This window comes from Pempheris klunzingeri, chromosome 3 (assembly GCF_042242105.1).
Source record: "Pempheris klunzingeri isolate RE-2024b chromosome 3, fPemKlu1.hap1, whole genome shotgun sequence".
Taxonomy (NCBI): domain Eukaryota; kingdom Metazoa; phylum Chordata; class Actinopteri; order Acropomatiformes; family Pempheridae; genus Pempheris; species Pempheris klunzingeri.
In genome coordinates, this window is record NC_092014.1 from 17597090 (window position 1) to 17608990 (window position 11901).

General features: G+C 41.3%; 2 protein-coding genes across 2 annotated transcripts; one reads left to right on the top strand and one right to left on the bottom strand.

Annotated features, from left to right (window-relative positions):
- Window positions 1–3925: 3925 nt before the first annotated feature.
- On the bottom strand, window positions 3926–8297 carry LOC139198821 (N-acetylmuramoyl-L-alanine amidase-like). The gene is made up of 5 exons (XM_070827778.1): window positions 8225–8297; window positions 6348–7208; window positions 5252–5462; window positions 4840–5163; window positions 3926–4099 (listed from the first exon to the last, which is right to left on the bottom strand). The coding sequence occupies exons 1-4, from the start codon at window positions 8295–8297 to the stop codon at window positions 4860–4862; spliced, it is 1449 nt and encodes a 482-aa protein (XP_070683879.1). The 3' UTR covers window positions 3926–4099; window positions 4840–4859.
- A 1362-nt stretch (window positions 8298–9659) lies between these two features.
- trappc5 (trafficking protein particle complex subunit 5) lies at window positions 9660–11858 on the top strand. Its single transcript, XM_070827877.1, has 2 exons — window positions 9660–10125; window positions 10692–11858. The coding sequence occupies exons 1-2, from the start codon at window positions 9856–9858 to the stop codon at window positions 10986–10988; spliced, it is 567 nt and encodes a 188-aa protein (XP_070683978.1). The 5' UTR covers window positions 9660–9855; the 3' UTR covers window positions 10989–11858.
- The last annotated feature ends 43 nt before the right edge of the window (window positions 11859–11901 follow it).

Consider the following 11901-nt stretch of genomic DNA (forward strand, 5'->3'; position numbering starts at 1 on the left):
TTGGCCTATAAAATATGAGAATTTGGTGAAGAATGTCAATCACTGTTTCCCAAAAGCTCAAGATGACGTCCTCAAATGTCTTGTTTTGTCCACAACCCAAAGATACACAGTCTACTGTCATAGAGGTAGGAAATCAAAATGTCAAAATAGTTGGTGATTCATTTAATAGTCGACAACTAATCAATTAATTGTTGCAGCTCTAATGCATTTTGCTCATGAATTCCACAGTTTTCAAGTTTCAAAGAACAACACTTAATAAACTGCTGACTGAGACATCCTTTGTCAGATTTGTTCCCATTTGTGAGATCATTGACTTCACACTGTGTGGGTGAATTACTGAGGACCCAAGGGAGAACAGTGTCGAGTGTGAAGTCTCGAACGCTTCTCGAGAATGTTGCAAGCAGCCAAACCGGGAGCTGAACCATCAACCTGCTCTGAACAGGCAGTACACTCGCTCCTCAAATGAAGGAGTTTCCTCGTGGACTTTGCCTGGTTTACATGCTGCCACATTCAGCTGCTGACTGAACACCTGTCCTGTGTCCAGTGAGGGTTATTTCTCATAAATCAGCTGCTTTCACTTTGTTCACTGATAAACCATGTAGAGAGAAAAACAGAATGTACAGAGGACAAGGGGCGGAAGTCATAGTAAAACTGAAAGTAAACATGCTGGCATAAATATAGCCATCCTGCATTGCTAGCACCAAAGAGTGGAAAGAGAGACACTGTGTCGCAGTTACCACATTCCAGTTCGAAAGAGAGCATCAGAAGAGGAAACACCAAAGATGGGTGAACACACAATCAAGACTAAGCAAAAACATAGAACATTTGTAACAGTAATATTGTACAAACTGCCGGAGGGATAGCAGCCTACAATGCAGGTGACGGGAACATCCACTCCTATGAAAATGTGGATGCCAACACCTCATGTGGAGACTACTCCAATGATGTTGTTGCCAGAGCTCAGTGGTACCAAAGCAATGGGGGTTTTTAAAACCCGAAGCTGTCCACAACCTCCTCATATCAATCAAATCATATATTTCACACTGTCTGTAACGGATGCAATATGTTAAAACTCCTGGAGGTTTCAGTCTGATAGTAGTCCCAAAAGAACTACAGTTCCCATAAAGCTGTCATGGATGGAACCACAAATAAATAATTTGCACTGAGCAATAACTTTGGCTCTGTGTATATATTTCATCACTTTGATATGGAAGAAAACTGAAAAACATGGCAATTTTCATGCAAGTTCTGGCGTTCTAAGAAGTGCCTTTTTCTGATTTCTAAGTAAATGTTTATTCAAGACATCTGGACATCTGAAATACTGATATCCTCAGAAAGTGTATGTAACACTGGATCCAAAACTGTGTCTGTTATATCTGCGTGTTCAGAGTAAGGTCATGATTTTTCTGACTTCCTCCTGTACTGCCCCCCCTTTCTCCTCAGTGATATGTTTGCCTGTTTTGGGGAGGCATTTCAAAACCTCAAACTCAAGTTAAATAAACATAAGGGAAAGCAAAACCACACAAATTATTTCCATGTTTTTGGGCTCAGTTTATTTTACCAGTATGGAAACATCTAATTTGAACTTTTGAGCTTTTGAAAACGTCCATAAACCTGCTTACTAATATATTATAATAGCCCATGTTAAAGGATGAATCATTTGACTGTCTATCTATAAACATGGCAGGACATTTGAAAATGTTTACCAATGTACGAGTACTAGCTGGAGTCAACTAGCTGCCTCTAAGTGTCCTGCCCACAACGTTAGGTGGTGTGGAACCATGAAACGAAAAAAGAGAGCACTGTTCATTTCCAAGCTAATATGCACATTCAGTGAACTAGTGAGGTGAATCAACTTCTAGCATGTAGTTAACTGGAGGAAATATCTGCTGACTGTGATGCTAATTCCCACTATGCTAAAGGTCCTCTGTACAACATTCAGAAAAAAAATCTACATAAATTTTACTCGACATGACCTCTGTGTGCTCAGTGATAGCTGGGGCTCTGCTTCCTGAGCAGGATGGTTGTAACATTAATCACTGGGAATCTGCAGATGGCGCTGATGTCAATGAAATGATGGTAACTAATGATGACTACGCACACCTTAAATAGGGGTCAAAGATCATTTCTGTAGGCTTGATGGCTGATTTTGTGAAAAACCCTTAATCGCTTATGAAAATACATAAAACTGTAGGCTTGATGGGTTAATGCTGTGTAAACAAGTGGTTTAGTGGTACAATACACAAGCATTTTCGCCCAGTGAAGATTTTGCAGCTTTGTATTTTGCACTACACTCCCATACGCAGTCAACTCATTGTTTCAAATGTCGAAATGTTGAGCTCAATTTGTAGTTCTTTGTTTTCAGCCACAGGATGCTAGTGGAGCTGCCATGAATGATGAACCCTGACCTCTCTCATTAAACTGCTGTTGATGTAGCTTTATATCCCAGGTTCCCTGACTCCTCACTGTATAGATTTGGCTGGTTGTGTATTTCAGTATATTCCTGTTCTGTGTCTGCTCCATCTAACCACGGTACACTGAACTCTACAGGGTAAACACTCTGGTGAGTATAGCAGCTCGGGTCAGGTCATTTCGTGTCAGTGCGTGAGGAAAAGTGGGTCAAGTTAAAGGGTAAAATTATGGGAAAATGTTGGTGGTCTGACAGGTTGTTGTATCAGTGATCTTGGACCTGTGGAACTGCAAACATAAATTATACTTCTGCTCAGAAAATCACAGTGCACCCTGTGGTTTTCCCATATATTCACTGAAAAAAGAAAAACCTAAGATTAGTGGATAATCAGTCGTTATGTTGTACCCCGATCCTGCATCTTCCAGTGCTGGGAGGTTTCGTCTGCTTCAGATATCTTGGTTATTTATGCACCCCGACTGAGATTTGACTGGTTTGTAGGTTATTGTGTGGGCAGTTTTATGGGCTCTGTTGACTTATCCGAGTATTTACTGTGTGCTTTGACTGAAGCCTTTTCCCCTTCCCTATTTGTGAGTAGACACATAGCAGACTCTGTTATGAAATTATCCACCACCAACTCACATGAAGAGTCTTATACTTCTATATTGTTCTCCACTCGTTCTCTACTGGTCACAGAGGGCAGTAATATCCCACAGTCTGACACTACACTCAGTCAGGTTCTACCACCAGATTAATTCACCAGTGATTAGTGTCACTTTCCTAATTAGCTGTGTAGTGATTCTACAATCAATCAATCAATCAATCAATCAATCAATCAATCTTTATTTATATAGCGCCAATTCACAACAGCGTTCTCTCAAGACGCTTTACATAAAGAGCGGGTCTAGACCAAACTTTTTAATTAGAGAGAGACCCAACGATTCAGGAATTCAAAATTAAGGATTCAACAATTCCCACATGAGCAAGCATCAGATATTATGTTGAGCAACAGTGGCAGGAAAAACTCCCCTTTAACGGGAAGAAACCTCGAACAGACCCAGGCTCAATGTAGGTTGGACAGAGAGACAGAGAGAGAGAGAGAGAGAGAGAGAGAGAGAGACAACACAAACAGCAACCAACGTACTAACAGTGACTACAGTGATATCCACTAAAGTCCCTTTTGCATATGACAGGTAATGTTGAACTTGTTTGTCACAAAAATGATTCACTGCATGCTCAGGCCATAAAAAGCTAAAAGATCCTTTCATCAATGTATTTTGAAATAAACTAATAATTTCTATGATCTAATAATAATAGATAAGACAAATAACAAGCGACACACTTTACTGTAGGAAACTACTGCTGACACTTCTGAAGTAAATTCACTGACTGAATTTAATATTATTCACTCACAAAACCATTAAAAGTGTAGAATGCCAATCATCTAAAGGTTCATAGTTTGCTTTGTAAAGATAATGTTGTGGTAAAACAATCACTGCACAGTTTAAATCACCTCTGATACTGCAAAAGATCTGTCAAGTGCAGAAAAAGCTCTTTGTGTGTTTGTTTCAGCTGAACCAGATGTACCTGACAAAGACTCCTGCCGATAGAAGACTTAACAAACTTAGAAACAATCACATTTATTACATTTGGCCAGAGTCATTATTCTTCTGTTTTTGGAGACTCAGTTTCCTGCAAAGTAAAAAGAGGAGAAATAAAATAAGTGCAAAATATGACATATAAGTGTTTTTTTTTTTTAGATTTGATGGAAAGTTGATAGAAAGTCAGTCGACGTTGACAGCATATGTATATTATCCATTAACACCATCAGACATGCACTGATGAATTAAAATGTTTGTAAAAGCTACAGAACCCCCTGTTAGAAATTATTATAGACCAAACGTCCAATAGTTATAATAACAAATAAAATCTAATAATCACAAATACTTTATTTTTGCTGTGTTTATTTGCTAAGTTTAATATTGATGACCATGATTCAAACATTCAGAGTTTCACATTGTGAAAATCTGCTGAATAATCTGAATAAATTTGTTTCGTAATTCGTAATTTGTAAATCGATCTGGTTCACTGTACATGACAAGCTGAGGATCTTTGTGCCATTGATGTAAACTGGATTTAGTCCGAAGGCCCTTTAGGACACCGAAGCCTGAACGATCTCCACAGGAACTGAGTCCTAAGTGTTAAACCCATTATTGTCCTGAATGAGAGGGTAGCAGGCAAAAACTTATGGTGGGCCATCATTCAAAGCAAAATAGATCTAAAGCAATTCTGCAATGAAAATGTGAATGTGAACTGAGTCATCTACATTTAAATGATGACACATTTCTGTTTCTATTTCAAAAATGAAGAAAAACAAACAGTGACCGTTATCATACCCTGAAGATCCATTGGGGGTGTTTAAGAATCCTGACCTGGCAGTGGGAGGGTCCTGTCATTCCCTGAAGTGTTCCCAGGTTCGTATTTCTGAAAACAAAGCATCTCCAGGGCAGGTGGTGTAGTTCACCACCTGTCTGTGGCCATGGATGGTAAAGTTTGCAGCCAGTCTTCCTCCATCTACTGCACATTGGACTAGACGATGGCGCAGCAGGTCCATGGCGTGGCGAGATGGCAGGGTGGCAGTGTAGTTACCAATGATTGACACGCCGTACCCAATGTCATTGTGGCCCCTGGTGTGTGTGCCCAGCTGGTTCCAACCTCTGCCTTCGTAGACATAGCCGTCAGAGCCGACCACAAAGCTGAAGGCACGAGGACAGCACAGCACATGATTAATGAACGTGGTGTATAGTGATGTGATGAGCAACATTTATGCATTTAAAAGGTTACCTGTATCCTATGTCACTCCATCCACGATCTTCCTGGTGGAAACGCTGCATGGCTCTCATGCTGTGAGAGCAGCTTGGGAAGGATAAACAGGGCGAGGATGGCTCATAGGTGTGGTGAACATAAAGAAACCTGAGGGGCAGAGACAGTGGAAGAGGGGTACCCCGGTTGGCTTTTGCCCTCCACTGACACCGAGAGATGATTTGGGGGCAGTCTGAGGAGAGGACGAGAGAGGATGAGGGTCAGGATACTAAAACCACTATAGACAGTAAGCAAACAGTAGCTCATTTACACATCTGGCAGACATGGAGCCCCACCATCATTCATTTGGAGGGTCCTCCTGATGACTATGAGTCCTTTAGCTCTGCTTTGGTCTCTGCTGACTCTGGCTCTGGGGCTACTAAGTGCTCCACTCTGTTCACCAACCAGCCTCTATGTGGCCTCCACTGTGTGTGTCCTTCCTTTTTTTTTTTTGTAATGTATTTTTGCTGACCTCTAGTGGTTTAACACCTCACCTCCAGTGATGTAGAAGTGCACCTCTGTGTGTTTTTCAGCCTGGTGTGAAAAGTTCTCTCAAGGGATCGTCATCAAATATTTGTTTATGTCAAGTGTTTATGTAAAATAAGAGCTATAAAAACAAAACATTTCCTGATTTATTGTTTACTGACCTTAACCACAAAAAGTTTGCCAGACTAATAATCAACGACAATGTAGTCCTGAAGAATGAGAAAGACTATTGTACACTGGGGTTCATTAACCATCTTAAGGGCAAGCTTTCGGGAAAGAGCTGCAACAATTTTGATAATCCAATTAAATATTCTCAGGTTCCAGCTTCTTAAATAAGAGTATTTTTCAGTTTTGTCACTTCTCTATGGAAATATACTCAATATCTTCTGGTTTTGGACTGTTGGTCTGATCAAATAAGACATTGTAAATAGTCAGCATGGAACATTTTTCACAATTTGTTAACAACTGCTAACAGAAAAAACAATCTGTAGTTTAGTCATTGATGAAAATAATATCTAGCTGTAGCCCTACCTTAAACCCAAGTAATCATCAAGTTATCATTTCATGCAATTTTTTAAAAAATGTTTCTCACCCCAGTACTTGTGCACAAATACTTGTAATCCATCCTTCACTGCCTTCCCCACTCCAGCGTCCAGAGCAATCCACTCTGTCTTCTCCAGCTTCCAGACTAATGCTAGAGTCTCCATCACCTGGCTGTGAAGATCGAGTGGCTCCAGAATGGATCTAGAGATCTCCCTTCGCCTCGGGCTGATGTGGCTGCTCACCGCATCAAGACCCTGCCCGTCTTGCAGAATAAAACCATAGTATCCTTTCAAGACTTCACTGAGGGCTGGCAGCTCTTCAGAAGCAGTTAGGTTGCTGAGGTCCACGCCCAGGATAGCTCCATCCATGCCCCCATTGATAAGAGCATCAGTGGCAGGAGTGGCAGGCCGAGACAGCTTGAACACCTTAGGGTGGTCCAAGCTGTCCCAGCATCCACTAGGCCCAAGGCGATAAGATGGCGGGAAATCCTGGAGGCTGAGGAAGGACAGGCCCAGAGTCCTGCCCAAGGTGAGAGGGAAGATCCCATCAGCTGGTGTCCCCTCCACCTTGGTTTTCAATCCCAATTCGATTCCTAGCAGCAAGGGTGCTAGAGCCACCGTGCTGCCATCTGGAGCGAGGACCACCCCTCGTTCGTCTCCGTGATCTGTCACAATGTGGTGGACGGCCTTGTCAAAGAAGCTGAAGGATGAGGCGTTGAGGATGGCTGTTTCTAGGACCTCAGCATCGCTGTGATTGTATGATGCTCCCAAGAAATGGATGGTCATCATGTCGTCGTGGCCGGCGGTCCTCCGCAGGGCCCTGACCAGAGCCAGGGGGGACAGACCAGGGTTGGAGTCTTCAACCTGCCGCACGGCTCTGATGAAGCTGTCCATGTTGCGCAGGTGGACACCTGACACCAAATGAGGAACAGAAGAAGTGAACGAACAACATTGTGGTGGAATAATGAGTTTCAGTTACTGGCCAGGGTTTTAATACCCTCCCTAATGTATGAGGCTCAGCTAATGAGGCTGATGGCAATATTCAGGTCACAACTAAGTTAGGGACTGGCCAAAAGTTATGGGAATGGACCTTATTTATTGATTTCTAACAAAGCAAGGCCCTCCCCAGCATCATTAATATTTCCTTTGGACCCTTTGGACTTAAAACTACTAGATCCCTCATCTGTTTTATCTCAAAATAAAATTAAGGCTAAATTTGGCTAAAAAATAAGTGAGAAAAAATTAAGCGCCCTCCCCTGATAAAGGTCAGACTACCTTCCCCTCAGCCTACAACTTAAACTGAATATGTTGCTTATCTACAACCTACAGAACAACTCATTAAGTGTTTTCTGATCTGACACCACTAACAACAAGATGACATGGTCACTATGTTTCACCGCAGTGTTTAGGTCCAAGCACAAGACCAACGTGGTTACAGCAGGTTTAGGAAAAGATCATGATTTGGTTTGAAATAACTTCTGTACAAGGTTAGGACAACGTCATGGTTAGGCTTAAAGTGACTACTTTGTTAAGGTTAGGGGACCTTCGTCATCATGGTTACAATAATGAACTCATGGCTCAGGTTATGGAGTGATCAAGGTCACCGTTAAAATGGCCTCCTGTGACTCCTTGTTGATTCATGCAGCCTGACATCCTGCCCACATCTAATAGTTTTCATACAGTCTCTTTACCAAGTGTGATGGTATCCTCTCCATTCTGAATCATTTGTATGATATTTATTTATGGTGTAGGAATTTTTTAGTATCTGCATATATGGAAATTCAATATTCAATGTTTGAATAATAAAATAGAGGGCAAACACTCTAAAAAACTGCACTTTCTTAAATTATTGATTTCAGGGAATTGATGAAAGAAGTTTCCTTGAAAGTAATAATAAAAAAAATAATACCAAAAAAGCTGCACTTACCTGCTGGTCTGCTATAAACAGTTAAGAAGTAGGATAAAGCCAGAACAAAAAACGACAGCCCAAACAAACTCATGTTGCATCTCTTGCTTGTTTCCTCTCAAAAAAAAGCAATTTTCTGTTGACAAACACAGAATTCGGATTTTATCCAAGCCAAATGAACAAAAGACAGTATGAAGGGATCTCTACAATAACCCTCAGCATACAGGCTTTCCACAAAAGTAAACTAAATAGCACAGTGGCGCTACCCACAACTTCTGAGACAAGTTGCTTAGGTGTATTTGTGTGTGGGTGTACGTGCATGACTGCAGTGTCCCAATAGGGAAGAGTACTCTTTGTACACTGATTGCTCCAAATATTGATTCAGCCTACAGTAAGTTAAAGTGTGTCACAAGCAAAACAAAGTCTGGGCCCCCGCATGCGGCCCATCACACAGATTACAAATAAATGTTTTTTCTTTTGATGTTGCGTTGTGTCACTCTTTCCTCGTATGTTGTACGGCCTTGTACAGCCTCCTTTGCATGTAGTATCATTCAATAAACACAACTGAAGAGCAAATATAGAGCAAATTTATGGTTAATGTTTACCATCTCGTGATGTGTGCATCTACTCACCAGGGTCAGGAAACATTTTAGTCACTGGTGATCACATAAACAGTCAATGACAGGAACTTTTAATGGAAAAACTGTCCTGATTTGAGGTGGATGTTTGTTGTTAAACCATAAACACGTGATTACAAGGCACAATCATGAACAAGCATGTTGATTTTCAAACCAAACTACCTTGTTATAATTTGTAGGTTGGTGATACAAAGGTTAGCGGTTTAACATTTTAAATCATTAAACAATATAAAAACCAATAAAGATATATTGATATGACCAGTGTTGTACTATAAATATATGAAACTATGTCCATATACTGCATATACTATACTGAGCATTTTTGCTCTTGTATAGTTTCTTATTTTTCTATTTTAACTCTATGTGTCATACTTATTTAGCTCCTTGTGCTGCTACAACACCTGAATTTCCTCTCTAGAGATCAATAAAGACCCAGCTTATCTATACATATGATACATTAGGAGTGAAAAAAATGGTAAATAGAAACTGTGATATGCCAAGTCAAAATGTCTACATTTATTCTACGCTATACGTCCATTAAGTAAAACTTTAATTATTTAGTAGGTCTAATAGTGCAAACTTTGGACTCCATTAAGTATTTATGACATACTTAATTGAAAATTGTAGTATAAGTAAATAATGTTCGTTAACCTTCATGTTTTCTGTTTGTGGACCCCCTGGAAAATAAGATGATCCATCACAAGGGGTTTATCGTCTAATAACGTAAACTACTCATATAAACATAGACACATTTTAATTTTGATTTTCTCAGTGGCGTCACGTGACAAAGTGACGTTTACACTCGGACCAGGAAGTGATCCAAACAACAACAAAAGCAGGTGCAGCAGGTGTAGTAAGCGCTCATGTGGACTCTGAGCCTCCGGTTTCGTTGTTCCGCACACCACAGCAGCGGCCTGGTCTGGCCAGCGGCAGTCTGAAGCATTTATACCCTCTAATGCCACCGCGCTCTCTGCCTCTGTCTTCGCGGCGCCGCAGCTGTTAGTGAAAACAGTCATGGAGACTCGCTTCACCCGGGGCAAGTCTGCCTTGTTGGAGCGGCCTCTGAGCCGACCCAAGACCGAGGTGAGTGTGAGCGCCTTCGCCCTGCTGTTCTCGGAGGTGGTGCAGTACTGCCAGAGCCGGGTGTACTCGGTGTCCGAGCTGCAGGCTCGTCTGTCCGGCCTGGGTCAGCGGGTGGGAGGCAGCCTGCTGGACGTGCTGGTGCTGAGGGAGAAGAACGGCAAGAGGGAGACCAGGGTGCTGAATATACTGCTGTTCATCAAGGTACGCACTCACTCTGTGTGTAGTAGTACCAGTAGTGTTAATGATTACAGATTGCAAGCAGGTTTCAGGTCCGAACCCTGGATTAACACTTTTCAAGTGCTGCTGGTACTACTAGTAGTACTAGTTCAAGTGCTACTAGTATTTTAGCATTTTAGTTTTCTGGGAGATTTTGCATTGCTCAAAAACGTTATAGTCTTCAGAATCAGATTTACTGACCAAGTGTGTGACTCCAGTTGTTATGTTATGTCAGTCACAGTTCCCATAGAAATAGAGATAGAAATAGAGATACGGTTACAAGAAGCTACTTTTACACAAGTAAAACTTTAAATGCAGGGCTGTGGCATGTAATGGGAGTATTAATACTTTTACTTTAAAAAAAAAAAAAATTTTAAAAACAGATGTGAAAGAAACTAATACAAATGTATATATGCTGAACAAAATTGTGCTGCCCATTAAAATGACAATAAAGAAAATGAGTCAGAATCAACATTATTGGCCAAGTATGTAATAACACTGAAATAAATTCAGATAGTTCCAGTATGAACCGCTGCCTTCATCCTCCTCAGGTATCTGTGTGGACCGCGTTGTTCGGCAAAGAGGCGGACAAGCTGGAGCAGGCCAACGACGATGACAAGACCTACTACATCATCGAAAAGGAGCCCCTCGTCAACACGTACATCTCCGTTCCCAAGGAGAACAGCAGCTTGAACTGTGCAGCCTTCACTGGAGGAATCGTAGAGGCCATCCTCACCCACAGCGGCTTCCCCGCCAAGGTCACCGTCCACTGGCACAAAGGCACCACGCTCATGATCAAGTTTGATGAGGCGGTGATCGCCAGAGACAAGGCCCTGGAAGGCAGATAGAGGAGGGATGGGAGCATGAGACTGTGACAGGGTTCGTATGTGTGGGAGGGATTAATTGACTGCTTTAGTGTGTGTAGTAGCGCTGCTGACTGTGGTGAAAGCAGTGTAATAATTTAGTTTAAGAATGGTGGATTGTAAATTCACCAATTCAGGAGAACTCTGTAGAATGTAAGGAAAGTAGTACTACAAGTCTGTCAGCAGGCCAAAACCCAAAGATTATCAGTTTCGTCTCATAGAAAACCAAAAAACTCGCAAGTCTTCACAGTTGAGAAGCTGGAATCAGTTATTTTTGTCATTTTAGTTTTCAATTAGCTTCCCCTCAGTCGATTAGTCGATTAATATACTAATCCTTTCAGCCCCAAAGAAGAATGTACTGTGTTGAATGTATCTGTTACTCAGACGTATATATTTATTGATTTTTGTTGACTCCTTTGCAGTGGAAAAGATGAACTCTCTGCTTAAATATCCATTTATTTATCTGGCACATCTTGTGCTGCAGACGAGGTTCTTGTTTTTTGAACAGAGTATCTGGGTGACATCAGCAGTTTCCAGGCTAAACAACTGATGGAAAATCTTCCGTTTCCCCATATTAACATATTAGTGAGCTCATACGTGTGACTGCCTCCTTGTTGACTAGCCCGATGGGATAATAGCTGTATCTGTCTCAGACGGTCTCTGCTTGTTTTTATTGTGGGATCACCACAACAGTCTGACAGGGATGTATACCAAAGGTGGGGCAGCTTTACTTGTGTCACATGTTAAGCCTGCATTTAAGCAGTATGTTTGGCATGTGTGTTTATGCAATATAATGTTTACAACTGTATTTTACCTGATAAAGATACCTGTATAAATAAATACCTGATGGGATGTTTTATGGAAGAAGATGGTTTTTTTCTTGAAGTCTGTGAATAGC

Coding starts and splice junctions, on each gene's coding strand:
- trappc5 (XM_070827877.1), top strand. CDS start 9,856: ATGGAGACTCGCTTCACCCGGGGCAAGTCTGCCTTGTTGGAGCGGCCT. Junction 10,126..10,691: donor ATATACTGCTGTTCATCAAG/GTACGCACTCAC, acceptor CATCCTCCTCAG/GTATCTGTGTGGACCGCGTT.
- LOC139198821 (XM_070827778.1), bottom strand. CDS start 8,297: ATGAGTTTGTTTGGGCTGTCGTTTTTTGTTCTGGCTTTATCCTACTTC. Junction 7,209..8,224: donor TGTTTATAGCAGACCAGCAG/GTAAGTGCAGCT, acceptor ATTTGGTGTCAG/GTGTCCACCTGCGCAACATG. Junction 5,164..5,251: donor TGGAGTGACATAGGATACAG/GTAACCTTTTAA, acceptor TCGTGCCTTCAG/CTTTGTGGTCGGCTCTGACG.